This window comes from Acanthochromis polyacanthus, chromosome 21 (genome assembly GCF_021347895.1).
Source record: "Acanthochromis polyacanthus isolate Apoly-LR-REF ecotype Palm Island chromosome 21, KAUST_Apoly_ChrSc, whole genome shotgun sequence".
NCBI classification, from domain to species: Eukaryota; Metazoa; Chordata; class Actinopteri; family Pomacentridae; genus Acanthochromis; species Acanthochromis polyacanthus.
Window position 1 is genome coordinate 28035850 of NC_067133.1, and position 17366 is coordinate 28053215.

General features: G+C 40.5%; 2 protein-coding genes across 3 annotated transcripts; both read right to left on the reverse strand.

Annotated features, from left to right (window-relative positions):
* Positions 1-335: 335 nt before the first annotated feature.
* Positions 336-11671, reverse strand: si:ch211-256e16.3 (kelch-like protein 20). 2 transcript variants are annotated; one of them, XM_022202390.2, is made up of 12 exons: positions 11577-11671; positions 11042-11485; positions 9847-9981; positions 9573-9764; positions 6903-7046; positions 5765-5951; positions 4340-4486; positions 4130-4258; positions 2779-2955; positions 2546-2692; positions 2303-2468; positions 336-1159 (listed from the first exon to the last, which is right to left on the reverse strand). In XM_022202390.2, exons 2-12 carry the CDS (start codon positions 11315-11317, stop codon positions 1003-1005), a joined length of 1857 nt encoding a protein of 618 aa, XP_022058082.1. In that variant the 5' UTR covers positions 11318-11485; positions 11577-11671; the 3' UTR covers positions 336-1002. The 2 variants fall into 2 exon arrangements, with proteins under 2 accessions (XP_022058082.1, XP_051797015.1); XM_051941055.1 differs by having other exon boundaries at positions 11042-11609.
* A 92-nt stretch (positions 11672-11763) lies between these two features.
* On the reverse strand, positions 11764-16192 carry anks4b (ankyrin repeat and sterile alpha motif domain containing 4B). Its single transcript, XM_022202392.2, has 2 exons — positions 15543-16192; positions 11764-13934 (listed from the first exon to the last, which is right to left on the reverse strand). The coding sequence occupies exons 1-2, from the start codon at positions 15701-15703 to the stop codon at positions 12797-12799; spliced, it is 1299 nt and encodes a 432-aa protein (XP_022058084.1). The 5' UTR covers positions 15704-16192; the 3' UTR covers positions 11764-12796.
* Positions 16193-17366: the final 1174 nt, after the last annotated feature.

Below are 17366 nucleotides of genomic sequence, written 5' to 3' on the forward strand. Positions count from 1 at the left end.
CTTGTTTTGTTTTTATCCCTTTATATCCTTAATGTAGCACATTGAGATTTTGCTTAAATGAAAAGTGCATTAAAAATAAAATGCATCATTTTCATTATCTGCACGCCTGCATGATGCCTCCACATGGACAAGAATCTCCACAGGAACTAAAAAAATCTAACAAATCTGGAAAAGGACAAGATGTGTAACCAACTGAAAACCAGTGGATCACAGTTGCAGCAGCAATCAGGAGTACTGGCACTACTCTTTTGACTTCAAATACCATATAGATATATATTGTAAGTAGGAAAACACTAAATACTAGTAATGGTTTTCAGAACTGCATGACTCTTGAATGTAATTTCTTTTTTTATTTGTAAAATTAAACTGCCAGCATTCACAGTAAAGAACTAAACATCTTAGTTACAATTCAGCTCCACCTAAAGCCACTAAAATGCATGACGCACATTACGTTACAAAAATACTGTATACTCAACATGTTACAGGTAGCAAAGACAATCATTGAGAACTTACAAAGTGTAATTACAAAACACTGCTCACATAAACACGTCTTTCACAGGTTACCTTCACATAGCGTCAGTTCACAATTCGCTTCTTTGGCCCACAGAGCTTTTTTTTTTAATAAAACAAAATGTTTATCAACCTCCAATAAATACTTCACAGAACAATACAAAAATACACTATGTTGGCTGGAAACCTTCAGACTGGAGCTGCTGGACACAGAAACAACCTAAACATGTTCACGTCACACAGAGTCTCTGCTGCTGAGTGGTTCGTGGATCACAGTAACTTTGCCGTCACGTGAAAAACAGCAACCCACACGAGTGCGACTCCACAACCCGTCACTGGTGAGAACTTTATCGACAGCTCGAACGGCTCCGAGCCAATTCTAGGCGTCACTTCTAAGTCCGCTGCTCTCCACAGCTATGAGCTTCGCAGCGCACCGTCACCATGGAGGGTGCCAGTAATAACCACCGAGGACTTCCTGCTCGCTGTCCCGCCTCAGTTCTCGTTGGCCGCTCCTGGACAGCTGCACATGCGGATGTCCTTCCTCAGCTGCAGAGACACACAGCTGAGCCAGCTGCGACTGGTCGGCATCTCCCCGACGATCTCCCAGGTGTCGGTGTCGTCACAGTATCTCTCAATAGTGTCGTGGTATCTGCACAGAGAGTGAGCGGCGTTAAATAACCGTTAGTTCAACTGTATCTGACAGGAAACGGGGTCATGCTCCTGCTGTTAAACCATAGAAACTAAATCAGGAACCAAAAGCCCCTTCTGTATTTTCCTCTTTGTGTTTTGAATAAATGTAAACATTCAGTCAACTGAAGTGAGTCAGCAGGAATGCTGAGTTTTTAGTGTCATGAAACTTTCTCTCTTTAAACCTGCTGGATCTCCAACTGATGCTGTAGAGCTAGATGTCCATGATAACTGACACTGCACAGCTAGATCACCATGGTAACTGATGCTGCAGAGTTTGATCTCCACGGAAACTGATGCTGCAGAGTTTGATCTCCATGGTAACTGATGCTGCAGAGTTTGATCTCCATGGTAACTGATGCTGCAGAGTTTGATCTCCACGGAAACTGATGCTGCAGAGTTTGATCTCCATGGTAACTGATGCTGCAGAGTTTGATCTCCATGGAAACTGATGCTGCAGAGTTTGATCTCCATGGAAACTGATGCTGTGGAGCTGAGAGAGATGTCACATGATGCGCCTCCTTTTGTGTGAATGCACTCAGAACCTCCAGCAGAAAGGCTGAGGAAACTAGGGTTGGCCTGAATAGCAATTCCGGCCCCAATTAATGACGAATATCTGAATATTTGGTTTGGCCCGTTAGGTCCAATGAGGGGGTGGGGGGCGTTCAAATTGACGAGTTTAATATTGATCGTGCAGCATCGTCCAACAGGGGCAGATTCGAATATTCGGATCTCAAAATAAATATTGGCATATTTGGATATTTGGGTCCAGCCCTAAAGTTAACCAAGAAAGTTAAAAACCTTCATGATATCGGTTTTCTCTGACAGAGGTTTCAATATCTGATCACATTAATGACTCTAAGCTGCATAACTGTACTTGGTGAAGTAGCAAATACATATTTATTTTTCAGGTTTACTCACTTTTTGCGGCCTTCTTCTGTATTATCTTACTCACGCTTGTTCCTTTTTCCTGCTCTATTCCAGTTAAATTGCCAATATTCCAAGAACAATCCGTCCCTCAGCCGTCACAAGTTACAACAGATGCAGCGTTATTGTCCTCAAACTGCACCAGTCATTTCTGGATATAATAAACCAAAGCCCTCACCTGTCCCAGCCCTCCTCTCCTCCCAGGACATAGATCTTCCCGTCCACCACGGCAGCACCGGGCCGGTAGCGCCGCTCCTTCATCGGGGCACACATGGTCCACTGGTTGGTCTTGGGATTGTAACACTCCACCTTATCCGTGTTCTCGGTGGAAGCGTGCCAGCCGCCTGAGAAACATCCTCGGGTTTAACAGACCGTCGCTTCACGAGTGACCACTGAGAAGGAACGCTGTTGAGTTTCTTACCGATGACGTAGATCTTTCCTTTGAGCGTACAAGCAGCCGACCCGGAGCGAGCGATCTGCATGGGTGCGACCTCCGTCCACGCCGCGGTTTTAGGGTTGTAGACCTGAGCGAGGTCCGTGCCGTCACCATCCTCTAGAACGGCGCCGCCTACGAACATGTAGGAGGAAAATGTCCAGTTGTTCCTGACAAGTAATGGAGTGAGATTTTAACAGGAATCAAAGACAACTTCCTACCGGTAACGTAGAGCAGACCATCCAGCGCCACCACTGCGGGACTCGTGACGGCCATCTTGACAGACTCGGTGAACTGCCAGGCGTTTGTGTAGGGGTTGTAGCACTCCACCGAGTCCAGACGAGACCGTCCCTCCCACCCCCCTACGGCATAAATGAAGCCATCCAGCATCACCAGGCCTGAAAAGCAGAACATTATGATGGCCATTTACCTCTTCTACTGCAGGATCTCAATAAAACGCTTTTACTTCCTCTGTTGGTTCGCAGGTAAACTACACAGGAAGCGATGCTAAAGTTCAAGGATAGTCGCTACAAACAGCCTGAAGATTAAAAAACAATAATAAAGGAGAGTAGGGGTGGACCGATTCCCACCCTGGGTGAATATCAGGGCTGACATTTGGTGTTTTCCAACTATTTCTTCAATTAAATCAACCAATTTGAGTCTGAAACTACCTCGTTCTGTCTGTGGTCTCAGAAATGTCTCCGTAGCAGAGATAGAACCAACAGAAAACACAAACCAAGACATTTTCACCAGGGCTAGAGGCTAATTTAGGCACAGACTCCTATTCCTAGCGTAGCTTTTTAGCAATAGTAATCCTTAGAACTGAAGAATCGTAGTTTTATTATAACATGCAATGTACATTGGTTCTAAATATCAGTTATCGGTCTTGATTCCCAATAATCTGCATTGGTATTGACCCTACAAAAACATACATATCAGTTGATCTTTATTGGAGAGTGAACAAAGATGTCTTTCGTTAGAGGTCTGGTCCATCAAACAGAGCTACAGTTCACTTGTTTCAAGTTAAATGAGGTTAAAATAAAAGACAGGAAAAGGAAATAATGTTCTAGAGAAGCAAAATGAGGTGATGCGGTGATAGACTCCTTCAGTTCCAGACAAAAGAAGGGAATCATCTGATAAGTATGTTAAAGGGTTGATACTGATGCTAATTATTGGACAAGATTATCCGACAACTGATATTTAGAGGTGATATAGATAATATTTTAACAGCATGTAACAGCAGAGAACATGTCATTAACAACCAGACTTATTACTGAATATGTAAAACAGTTGATTTATTAATCTTTCACTGTTCTATCACTTCTAGTCCCAGATCTTGAAGCAGTTTTCTACACTCTGTTTCAGGTTAATATGTAGCTGCTGTCTAACTTGGCCATTAGCATAGCAAGCTAATTTCCTCGTTTCTTTTTCAGTTTTCGCAGCTCGAGAGACATTTCTGGGACCGCAGACAGAGAGGAGGCTGCATCACACCTGAAGCAGAGCATAATCCAAGCATCTGCCATGATAATTATCCAGACAGGTAAACAGTCCGTCACATCGAGGTCGCCTCACCTAACTCAGAGCGAGCAACGTTCATAGGAGCCATCTCCATCCAGGAGTCGAAGCAGGGGTCGTAACGCCACATCTCTCTGCTGGCTGAGCCGTCGGGAAACTCCCCTCCGGCTAAATACAGAGTGGAATCTGCAGAGAGATCCGTGTTTCAGAAACAATCAGCTTCACATCCAGTGAATTATTGAGAGTTTTGATCTATCTGGAGCTCACCGGACACCACCAGCCCGTGTTTGCTGACGGCGAAGGGCAGGCAGGCCAGGTTCTTCCACTGGTTGGTCACGGGATCGAAGCTCTCCACGCTGCGCAGCACCACCTTGTCGTCCTCGCCGCCAACCGTCACGATCACTTCGGCTGTGCCTGTCACCGTGGCAACAGGAGTAAAAGGAGTAGAGGTGAGCCAGCTGGATGGACGCTAATCTGATAAAACCTCAAATAAAAGCTCCATTGGCTGCAGCACCAATCTGTGGAGGGCTACAACTGATGATTATTTTATCAATAATTAGTCTGATTAGTTCAACAATTAGTCAATGAGTTTGTCCAGAATGTGTTAGAAAAGGTGACAAAAACACACCACGTAACATATTAAAATGTCTTGCAGATGTGGTTTAATGTTACAACAGGCTGAGAAAAATCAGTGGTTTCCGTTTTGCTCAAACGTGACTTCTAATCAAACCAATCAGTTTTCGGTCAGGGTTAGAAATGATTAGATGAGCATTTAGTAATCTCACAGCAGGGAAATTTAGGTTTTTACAAGAGCAAATGGAAAATAGTTAAGGAATATTAGTAGGAAATTTACAAAATACAATAAACCAAAAAAAAAACCAAAAGTACCACATCTGATTGTTCAAGTTCCTCCAGAAGGAAATAACAGCATGTTTCATGAATATAAATACTGAAGACAAAGGAAGGCTGACAGTCTGACCCATGAACCTGCTCAACATGTCGACGGTTTAGGGACAGAACTCCTGAATCTGACACATTTAAATCAACTAAATATTACAAAAAAATTAGTTGTGGGACATGATAAAAAATAATCTAATTAATCAGAGGTTTTGTAATTAATTAATTGCATTTAATTGCATTGTTGTCAAAATTTTCCATTTCAAATAAATGTAGGTTGACGACTGAATCAATAATAGACATTTACATGAACTTAAACAACAAAAACGTTTGTTTCATTTCTATTTATCGGTATTTTTCATGTGTCTACTGCATTCACAGAATAGTGCAATTATAACGATTATGTTCAACGTTTAAGACTTTTTGTAAACTCAAGAACTTTTAGTGTCTTGATAAGTGGTGTATTATGGGATGGTTACACCGTTAAGCGGTACCAGGACAGTCGTAGCTAACGTTAGCTCTGGTGCTAACAGCAACATGTGGGTCAAAGAAAACTCTAAACCAAGCTTTTATCCAAGCTGTCATCAGAACCATCTTTAAAAGCAAACTTTAAATGTGTTGTTTTTTTTAACAAGTTATTTTCTCAGTAAATAACGCATTAAAGTCTCAGCCCTCGACACATTTCTGAAAGACTAAAAGACAAACATGTGAACCAAAACACCTCAGAGAGCTGAAAACGAAGCACTAGATTCAGCCGCTCTCGCGTGATTGGCCGACAGCTGCAGGTGTGCTCACCTGTGGAGCGGCGAGGACGGGCTCTGGGGCAGTACAGCTCCCCACGGCGGTCCTTCAGCAGCAGGTAGTCTTTGGCCTCGGAGATAAGCCTCTGGCAGCCCTGGTTCTCCATCACCACGTCCACAGACTCGATGACGTCATGGAGGTAGTAGGGGCTGATGAGGGGCAGGCGGATGTGCTCCAGGACCTTTAAGTAGAAATCTAATTAACTTGGACCTCTGCTGGAACAACGTAGGTTACATGTTTTAAATTAATACTCAGCTTTTAATTGGATTATGATCATCCTCTTGCACATTTTAAGTTGTTTACACGGCGTACTCTGGAACCAAGTGACTCTTTTCCTCCATACTGAAAATATTCTATGACTTTTTGTGATTTATTAACCCTTGATTGCACTTACCGGGCTTTGCAAAAGTTCTGTTACACTCGGTTTCGTGATCTTTAGAGACGTTTACATGTCGGAGTGAAAAATTCCATTAAATAAACTGAAAGTTCTACCTTATAGGCAGGTGTCCTTAATACAAATTTGTTTCTCCGGTGAAGTTGTATCAAGATGGAAGTCAAAAGAGTTGAGATATCTGCTCTCCTTTGTGCTGAACATCAGCCGGATGACCGTCCACAGAGTCGTGGAGAGGCTAAAGAATGGTGAAGATCTTTCAGGTCTTCACCATTCTTGAAAGATCACTGAAAGATCTTCACCATTCTTGAGCCTCTCCGCGACTCTGTGGACGGTCATCCGGCTGATGTTCAGCTGCTTGGCTCTGTCAGACTTGTTGTGACCAGCATGAAAAAAATAAAAGATGAAAAAAATAGAAGATGAAAAAAGAAAGAACAAGAAAGAAGAAATAGAAGAAAGAAAGAAGAAGTAGTTGTTTTAGTACTAGTAGTAAAAGTAGTAATACTAGTAGTAGCAGTATTATTAGTAGTAATGTGGTTCTTCAGCAGCAGGCAGGTTTGAAGAAACAACTGAACTATAAAATGCCACAAATAACTGAAACATCCTCAACTCAGGTTTCCTTTTCCAGAGAAACTCTCATAAAGTCTCTGATTTATGGACGACTTCAGGACCAGCAGCTGTTGAGCTGAAAAACAAGACAGACAGCCGAAACAAACTGAACGAGTTTAAAGTGAATCTGACCTTTTCAAAGCTCTGCTTGCGGGACGGACATTTTTTCAACCACAGCATGGCAGCCTCGAACACCACCTCCTCTTTGGGGATGTTAAGAAGGTCGCTGGCGATGATTTCTGTCAGTTTGTCCACACAGAGAGACAGAAACTCCTCCTGGGGGATAAAACCACAACTATTAGAGCTCCTCGTGCTCTCTGACAGTTCAAAGTCAACATACAGTAAGCAGATTATCAGCATTAAGCACCTTTCCTTTCACATGCAGCTCACCTGGACGAATGCAGCTAGCCCGCTACAAACAAGAAAACTGATCAGTCTATTAATATTTATTACAGAGAATATTCAATCAGCAACTTTAGTTTCACTTTGGTCACAAATTAAAGAGATTTCCTTCATGATGAGAGGGTCAGAACTACATGCACTTCAATGTAATATCACGTTTGAATGTACACTACCAGTCAGGAGTTTGGACAGATCTTCTCATTTAATAGTTTATTTTTGTGACTATTTACATCGTAGATTGTCACTGAAGGCATCAGAACTATGAATGAACACATATGGAATTATGTAGAGAACAGTGAAGTGTGAAATAAGTCAAAACATGTTTTATATTTTAGATTCTTCAAAATAACCACCCTTTGCTTTGATTACTGCTTTGCACACTCTTGGCATTCTCTGGATGAGCTTCATGAGGTAGAACCTGAAATGGTTTTCCAACAGTCTTGCAAGGGTTCCCAGAGATGCTGAGTATTTGTTGGCCCTAATATCTTCACTTTGCGATCCATCTCATTCCAAACCATCTGAATTGGGTTTAGGTCAGGTGACTAGGTCATGTGATGCATCATTCCATCATCTCCTTCTTGGTCAGATAGTCCTTACACAGCATGGAGGCGTGTTTGGGGTCATTGTCCTGTTGAGAAATAAATGACGGTCCAACTAAACACAAACCAGATGGGATGTCATGTTACTGCAGGATGCTGTGGTAGCCATGCTGGTTCAGTGTGTCTTAAATTTGGAATAAATCCCCAACAGTTTCACCAGCAAAGCACCCCCACACCATCACACCTCCTCCTCCATGCGTCATGGTGGAACCATGCATGTAGAGACCATCCATCACCTTTTCTGGTCTCACAAAGACACGGCAGGTAGAACCAAAGATCTCAAATTTGGACTCATCAGATCAAAGCACGGATTTCCACTGGTCTAATGTCCATTCCTCGCATTTCTTTTCCCAAACAAATCTCTTCTGCTTGTTGCTCTTCCTTAGTAGTGGTTTCTTAGCAGCTGTTTGACCATGAAGGCCTGATTGGTCAGTCTCCTCTGAACAGTTGAGGTAGAGATGTGTCTGCTACTAGAACTCTGTGTGGCATTTATCTTGGCTCTAATCTGAGCTGCTGTTAACTTGATATTTCTGAGGCTGGAGACTCTGATGAACTTCTCCTCAGCAGCAGAGGAGACTCTTGGGGTTCCTTTCCTGGGGCGGTCCTCATGTGAGCCAGTTTGGTCATAGCACTGGATGGTTTTTGTGACTCCGCTTTGGGACACATTCAAAGTTTTTGCAGTTTTCTGGACTGACTGACCTTCAGTTCTTAAGGTAATGATGGACTGTGGTTTCTCTTTACTGAGCTGATTGGTTCTTGCCATAATATGGATTCTAACAGTTGTCAAACAGAGCTGTCAACTGTGTACCAACCTGACTTCTGCACAACACAACTGATGGTCCTAACCCCATTAAGAAAGCAAAAAATTCCACAAATTATCCTCGAAAAGGCACACCTGTGAAGTGAAAACCATTTCAGGTTCTACCTCATGAAGCTCATCCAGAGAATGCCAAGAGTGTGCAAAGATAACCTGGCAATAGCCAGATTAATAATTGTGTAGTACTTGATAGTACTCCACAATATCAATCTGGGACCGCTCCATGTAAATCCGTTCGGAGGAAAGAGGCACGGATTGGACAATGCAACAGTATGTCCCACCTCTGACAGGTTTGTTTTTAGCCAATCGCGGGATCTTCACAACGAGCGGAGCCAATTGGTAGATTAAACTCTTACCAAAACCCGTAGGTAAAAAAGCACAAACATCTTTACCATCCAGAAATGCGCAAAGCACCTCTCGTTGTTCTTCCTTCAAAGAAGCGATAGGAGATTCAGCTAAAACTGACTTAATAGCAGCATCTACAAGATCGTTGTCCTCCTGTTGTCATGTTTGTTTTGATCTACTGGTGCTTGGTGTCGTCTTCACACCCGGATATCCCGCCCCACACACGAATACTGCTGTGTGATTGGCCCGTGCCAACTTGGCTCTGTACGAACAGTGAATGCGGAAGCGGAGCAAGATGGTTTCTTGAGAGATTTGTGAACTCACAATTATCGCGAGAAATCAACTTGCTGGCAAGGTTAGTGCAAAGCAGTAATCAAAGCAAAGGGAGGAAGAAGAAAAATCTAAAATCTGAAACATGTTTTGACTTATTTCATACTTTTTTGTTGACTGCATAACTCCATATGTGTTCATTCATAGTTTGATGCCTTCAGTGAGAATCTGCAATGTAAATTGTCCTGAAAATAAAGAAAAACCATTAAATGAGAAGGTGTGTCCAAACTTCTGACTGGTAGTGTAGGTCCAGGATGAAGTGTGTTTCCTTGTATTTTGCAGCAGTAATGAGAAGTTTAAACCTCAGACCTGCTGGTAAACGCTGCTGAAGTGCTCCAGGATGTAGTCCATGCTGCGTTTCTCCAGGACCTTGCAGGAATGAGCCTCGGCGAAGCAGTGGATTCCCACACAGTTCATCTCGTCCATCTGACGCTCCATGAAGCGGCAGCAGGCCTCTCGGACCGCCATCACGTCCAGCAGGTTGGCGGCCGCCAGCAGCGCCTGGAAAAAATAGAAAATCATCTCTGGAGACGGACAATGGCAGAAAGGAGGAGGAGAAGACGAGAGGATGGAGGATGTTTACCTGAACGTTGGCTTTGGAGATGTAGACCTCAGAGGTGTAGGCGTAGCTGACCAGCATGCCGATCATCTGAGGCTCCACGCCGTTGATGGCGACTCGCTCCTGTTTGGACTCGATCAGGTCTGTGGAGAACATCGCCTGCAAAACACAACGTTCTCATTTTATGGAAAAATAAAACAAAACCAGCCTGGGACAGTTTTACTTTTACATGTTTTTGAATTAATGACAGAAAATACTGAATTTTCTCTAATATTCTATAAGCCACAATTGTCAAAATAAAAACAAAAAAAGCTTGAAATATTATTAAAAGTTCCCTTTTTTTTTTTAGCATCTGATGGAGAACATTGATTTTTTTAAATGATTTACTAGTTTTCTATAAGCCATATTTAGCAAATTTAAAACAGAAACACTTAAAATATTAAATATTGTCTTTTTTGAATAAGTGATGGAAACAATTGAACTTTTTCAGGATTTACTTTTTCTCTAAAAGCCAGTTTTATCAGAAAATAAAAACAAAAAAGCTTGAAATATTATAAAATATTCACCTTTTTGGATATCTGATGGAGAATATTGAACTTTTTCATGATTTTCTGAATTTCTTTAAGCCACAATCATCAAAATTAAAACAAAGAGAAAATCATTAAATGTGTGTGTTTTTTTTAATAACGATGGAGAATATTGAACTTATTAACGACTTTTTAGGTGCACGACTATGACCAGATAATTTACTGTTCTTTTGGTACTGTATTTCTTTTCTATTCTTGGAACATCTGGCACAAGAACATATGAAATTTCCACTTTTTTGAGTATTTGACAGAGAATACTAAACTTTTAATCATTTTTAGATGCACTACCAAGAGTATATAATTCATATTAAATGCTGACTTTTTTGAGTATCTGATAAAAAATATTTAACTTTTTAGTGACTTTGTAGATGCACTACTATGAGAAGATAGTTTATATATTTATGTATATTTATATATATTTGAGTGTCTGATGGAAAATATAGAAATTTTCCATAATTTTCTAATGTTCTACAAGCCTTATTTATTTTAAAAACGCTCACTTTTTTGAGTACCTGACAGAGAACACTGAACTTTTTTAGATGCACCACTCTGAGCAGATGATTTATACTAAATGTTTGAGTGTCGCCGGAACTTTCCTGGGTCTCTGGATCCAGCACGGGGCTCAGATTTACCTGGAAGTAGGAGCTGAAGGAGGCCAGCACGATGCGGTGACAGGGGAACTCCTGGCCGCCGCAGCAGAGCGTCACGTCGCAGAAGGCGTTGTTGAGCCGCAGGCTGTTGAGGCCCTGCAGGACGGTGCTCGGGTGGCGGCTCTCCACGAACAGGTAGTCCTCGCTGCTCAGGGCGACCGGAGGAGCGGCGGCCGCGGTGCCGTCCTCCTCCTGCACCGGGAACGTCACGTTCAGGGTGGACGGAGCGGGAGGAGCGGCGCCGCCGAGGTCCGCCATGAGAGGCTCGGTTACGGGGCTCCGGAGGGGAACGGAGCCGCTGAAGAAGAACCAGAGACTCCAGAGAGGATTAAAGAGTCTCCGAGCAGCAGCGAGGCGGAGACGCGCCGAGATTAACGAGGCTCAGCGGCGAACACCAGCCGCCCTGAAGCGACTCCTCCGGTCCCGCTGGAGACACACCGACAGCAAACATCCAGGTGAGATGAAGGCCAGAACTCTGAAGCATTTTACCTGTTAAACATCATCTGGAACATTTTACCTGGTAGATATCATCGTGACACCAAACAGCCGAGATTCACACCGGAACCGGAAGACCCGCCCACCAGAAGGAGCATTACCGTCCTGGTACTTCCGGCTTCGTTTATCTCGTCACCTTCCGTATACTATCTATATTATATTGTATTAGACAATTTATGTTTTTATTATTCTTTATTTTACCAGGTAAAATCAGTTGAGAACAACTTATCATTTACAACGATGACCAGGCAAGAGGCCCCAGCAGGAAGAAAGATAACAAATAGACAGTACATATACACAAAAGGACACACGAGTGTTCAAACAGAGATTAAAACACCCTAAATTAATGCTGGCACTTCAATGAAAACAGTCTCTATATTAAACTGAATTTAGGTTATTTTAGATTACATTGCTCTATTCTATTCTATTCTATTCTATTCTATTCTATTCTATTCTATTCTATTCTATTCTATTCTATTCTGTTCTGTTCTGTTCTATTCTATTCTATTCTATTCTATTCTATTCTATTCTATTCTAACTGTACTCTTGCACAACATACACTGCACTTTAGCTTAAGATCTCTGCCTCATTATTTACGACATTGTGACTTTATTTCCAATTTTCTGCAGTCTTTTAAAAATATTTCTTGTTTTTTGATAATATCTGATTGCTATTGCACAGCTTTACATTTCACTGCACAGACTACATGAGCATGTGACAAATAAAACAAAATACTACAGATCTATGATAAAGCTTGTGTTAAATACAACTGAAACTGCAGCTTCTCGGCACATTTTTCGAGTTCAAACGCTAAGCTGGAGATTTAATTTCATAGCTATTATCTCTCTGTCCCAAAGGAAATACAGACAGAATATTAAACCGAAGACATTACCTTGTACGTGCGTTTTATTTGTTTGACAAGTATGCAGTGAACGGTCAAAAACATAGAACAGAACAACCGAATCAGCCACCATTATCTCATTTATGGAGAGAAACAATCAGCAGAACATCTCTTGTTTCTGTCTACATTAAAGTCCTGTTATGATTTAAGATCATGGTTGTGCTCATCAGTTATTCTCTTTTTAAAACACCAAGGTGTAGTTGAGTATTCCACAATCTTATTTAATATCCAAAGAGTCAAAGTAGGATCACTGTAAAAAGCAGGATTTGTTGTTGGGAAATGGTTTTAACAGACCACTTTCAGGTTTCAGACTGGATTTTAAATAACTGTTTTCAGTGTGATCACAAGATGGTGTCCTTGATGGTTCCAGGAGTCTCCAGAGCGTTTTTTCTGCGAGCTACAGCCTCCAGGATCTTCTTCCTGGGTCCCAGCTGGATGCGGATCCCTTTCAGGTCGTCGTCGGAGCAGAGCATGAGGGCCTCCAGGTCCAGGTGCTCCCTGCTGAAGGCCATAGCGAACTCTGGCAGCGAGATGCTGGACAGGAACACATTCAGAGGAGACGTTTCCTCGTCTTCGTCGTCGTCCAGGCCCAGGTCTTCCTGCTCCCAGGGCAGCTCGGCGTCTTCGGCACCAAAGAAGCCGGCAGCGTCTTCGTCTGGGTCTATCAGCTCGTTCTGAACGAGGTATCCGAGACTCTCGTTGTTACCTCTGGGGATGTCGTCCGACTCCAGCCCCATCTTCTTCATGAACATCAGACCTCCGAGGCCGGGCCGGTTGAAGATGGACTGCTTGATTTGGCCGCCCTCTTCGTTGCCGTTGACTTCATCATAGTCTTCTATCCTGTCTTCATCTGACATTTCCTCATCTTGCTCGCTGAAGACTCCTAGAAACTCAGGGTTGCCGGACTTTCCGTTGTCCTGTTTGAGGAAGATAACGTTCCCGTCTCCTGCTGACCTCTGCAGCGTGTTCTTGTCCTTTATCCCGAGCCTCTTCTGCAGGGTTCCTTTAACCCTGGCCGTCAGAGAGCCGGACTTTTCTGCAGCGATCAGCTTGGAGAACTGCTCGTTGACGCTGGTCATGGTGCCGCCATCCGAGAAAGACGACGCCACGCTGGCCTCCGAAGTCGACCTGATGCTGCCCGATCCACGCTGCTGTTTGTCCATCTTGGTCTGGTGTCTCTTCTTCACCTTCTCACAGAGTTTCACTCGTTTTTTCGCCTCTGCTTCGGCCTCCTTCTTAAGGTTGGCCACCTTTTTGGGGTTTTGGTTGGTCTGCCTGGAGGCGGCATCATCCAGAAAGCGCACACAGTCCATGTGGTCCCGAGAAGCCGCCACGTCCATGGGCGTGTGGAAGTCATTGTCCAGTGAGAACAGGTTGGCCCCAAAGTTGACCAGGAAGCTGACAATGTGCATGTGGCCACTGGCTGCTGCGTGGTGCAGCGGTGTGTTACCCCAGATGTCACTCCGGTTGGGATCTCCACTAAATAACACACAAGAAAAACAGCGTGAGGAGATTTTAACTGCATTTGACTAAAACCGATTAGAATCACTGACTCTACCTTTAATACTCAATTTTCTAAATTTTTAATATTCTGCTACTCTGTAACAATTCTAAACATAACTTGTGTCAAATTATATTATATTGTATTATATTATATTATATTGTGATATAATGTAATTCTAATATTCTATTCCATTATATTCTGTTAGAATTAAATGTATAATGTAATTATTATATTATTAATTGAAATAGTTTTGTTTTATAAATGTATATACTATTATTATACTATATTATGTCATATGATATCTATTATATTATTATATAACATTTTATTCTATTCTATTATAATTTAATGTATTATTAACTAAAATATTATTATTTTATTATGTTGTATTTTATTTTCTTAATTAATATAGTATTATTATATTATATTATATCAACAAATACTGTATTAGATTAGGCTTACTTTACCTTTATTACCTATAATGTTTTTTTCTGTTTTTTTCCTGAATTGTTCAGTTGTTGTTATTTTGCTGCTTATATCCAATAACAATATAAATTGTGTCTGAAATTTCTCAAGAAAGAATATTTCACTGTAGTGAGATGGATGTTTAGAGTTAACATAATTGTAGGATTTTTTTTTGCTTGATTTGTTCTTGAAAAACACATAATTTAAAATAAAGGAAAATAAATATTCACTTTACTACATATAAATACAAATACAGTGAAAACACACCAAGTTAAGCAACAATTTGTTAATAAAAATAATAACTAAAGGCAAAATTTGTCACATTATGTAATAAGTCTTCTCTGACCTGATCTACTTTATGTAGAAAGTTGTCAATAAAAATAACATTTTAAGCTGCAGCTTCATATTTTCCATGTCAGCTTGATCAAACTTGTTAATAAAGCAAATAAACTGGAGTAATTTACCAAAACTATGCCTCTAAATATGATAAAAGACACATGAAGTCTCACACAGAGCAACATATTTCTAAGATAATTGGTAAACTATTAAGATTTAAAGTCCTCAGTGTGGCAGCAGTAAAACTTGTGATTGCTGAGCTGCTCATAAATACCAGCGGTGAAAAAAGCGGAAGCGTTTGGTGATTTCTGGCCACGTAGCTGAGAAACTAAAGATCTCACAATCTTCTCATCTGAATCTCATTTTTTCATGGACAGTGGGGTGCCAGATTCTGTCCTTTGTTGCTCTGAATGAGGGCTGGAGGTGGAGCTGCTGCATGAAGCCTCTTTTGTTTTAGAGGAACGAGGATTTGGCTGATTAAACATTTGGCTCAGCTCATGGGAGAGTTCAGGTTAAAGAGAGCAAAGAGGCGCCTTATGGTGGGGGAGAGCAGCAGGTGTGATCAGAAAAAAACACATAAAACACACATAAAACTCTAACTTTTGCTCTGTAATTCTTAGTGTAGTTTTAGGGGATCACACATTAAACACAACAGCAAAAGCTGTATAGATTTTAGTGGAAATTAGGATGTTTTTATTGAAGAAATCATCTCCTGTAGAGGTAAATCTGTGTGTGATTATGAGATGAATCTCAGGTGATAAAGAGGAGTTTTTCTTGCTTACTCTCTGCTGCAGATGAGCTGAAGAGCATCGATGTGTCCGTGGAAAGCAGCCAGTAAGGTGGGAGTCATGCCGTCCTCATCGGCAGTGTTCAGGTCCTTCCTCGTGGCCTCCTTCAGGAGGTCCAGGTAGCCGTCGATGGCCGCTTTGTGGTACCTCGACATCTCTGAGAAGAACAGAAAAGCTGCAAACTAAATGTGCCACTTTCTTTTTCTGCGTCACCCCGTCGGATGAGCAGAGCCGAGCAAACAAAGTGATCACTGGGCGTCACTGAGCCATAAAACAAAAGCAAAGTCCAGTTCACTTCCTCAAACAGCTCATCATCTCCAGGCCCTCAGAGCTTAGAGAGAAAAAAACACAACACTGAGGCCTTTTCTGCTCATTTAGAGTACTTATACTTCTCCTTTTAGAAAAATACTCACATACAAGTATTATTACAATTCAATATAAAGGAAAAAGTACTGTTTATCAAGAACCCATTACATTAAAAAAGAACTAATGAATGTTTGTACTTTTAAAACTTAAATATATTAAAATATACTGATTTCTCCTTCTGGGGTTTCCTGTATAACCTGGAATGAACAATGGTTTGTTGTTTAAGAGTATTTATTCTGTCTTACATTATCGACAGCAACATGCAAATTAAAATGCTTTTACCAGCTATTTTTTGTGCTTTAACATGTGGAAAAATTGATCAGATTTAAGCAAATTAGAATAAAATCTGTAAAATAATTTGATAAAAATGAATATAACAAAACTGGAAAAATCTGTAAAATTAAAATAAATTACAACAAAATCTGTAAAATAAATTAATAAAATGAATATAACAAAACTGGAAAAAAATCTGTAAAATGAAAATAAATTACAATATAATCTATAAAGTAAGTTAATAAAGAATAAATTTGACAAAACAGGGTAATTTTGTCAAATTTATCTAAACTCAAATAAAATCTGTATAATAGAGACATTTAAATAAATTTACCAAAGTGGTCAAATCTGTAAAATTTAAATACATTTAAATAATATCTATTTAATAAATACATTTATATACATAGATTTGAAAAACCAAGGCAAATCTCCAAAATTTAAACAAATTAAAATGGAATCTGTAAAATAAATAATTCAAATTAATCTACAAAACAGGGAAACCCTGCAAGTCAAAATAAATGTATTTGAAATCTGTAAAATAAATTAATAAAAGTAATTTTGAAGAAAGCAGGGGAAATCTGTAAAATAAAAATAAGTTGAAAGAAAATTTGTATAATAAATAAATTTAAATAAATCTAAAAACACATGGCAAATCTGTAAAATTAAAATAAATTGATGTAAAATTAGTAAAACCAATTCATAAAAATATATTTGACACAACAGGTAAAATCTGTAAAATCAAAAAAGTTAAAATAAAATCTGTAAAATAAAACAGTGGAACTGAAACATGTGAAAAGCTATTTTAAAAAACAGTATAAAATGTATTTTCCAGTGTAAGCATAGCAACAAACATGTAAATCACATTTATCAGAGCTCACACTGACACGTTTTAAAGTGTGTTCTGTCACATTTGAGAACTGGAAATTGAAAATATAGACAGTTTTTTTTTTTTTTTAAAGAAAATGGTTTTAAATGCTCAATCTGTTGTCAAACCTAATTAAGCTCTTCAATTCTCATAGATACTGAAATGATTCACAATCACGTTTTTCCTCACATTCTCCCTTTTCATCATTTCATTTCATTGAGCACCAGATTGGGAGTGTTGAAGTGAATGAATTTGATAAAGGAAAGCAAAGTCCCTTCAGTGTTTCAGTCACACCCGCTGGTTTCCAGGTGTTT

Excerpts from the sequence above, each read along its gene's own strand:
- anks4b (XM_022202392.2), bottom strand. The coding sequence starts at position 15,703 with ATGTCGAGGTACCACAAAGCGGCCATCGACGGCTACCTGGACCTCCTG. Across the intron at positions 13,935-15,542 it reads CAGCTCATCTGCAGCAGAGA|TGGAGATCCCAACCGGAGTG; the intron begins GTAAGCAAGAAA and ends TGTGTTATTTAG.
- si:ch211-256e16.3 (XM_022202390.2), bottom strand. The coding sequence starts at position 11,317 with ATGGCGGACCTCGGCGGCGCCGCTCCTCCCGCTCCGTCCACCCTGAAC. Across the intron at positions 5,952-6,902 it reads GCAAGCAGAGCTTTGAAAAG|GTCCTGGAGCACATCCGCCT; the intron begins GTCAGATTCACT and ends TTCTACTTAAAG. Across the intron at positions 4,487-5,764 it reads CCGTCCTCGCCGCTCCACAG|GCACAGCCGAAGTGATCGTG; the intron begins GTGAGCACACCT and ends CCACGGTGACAG.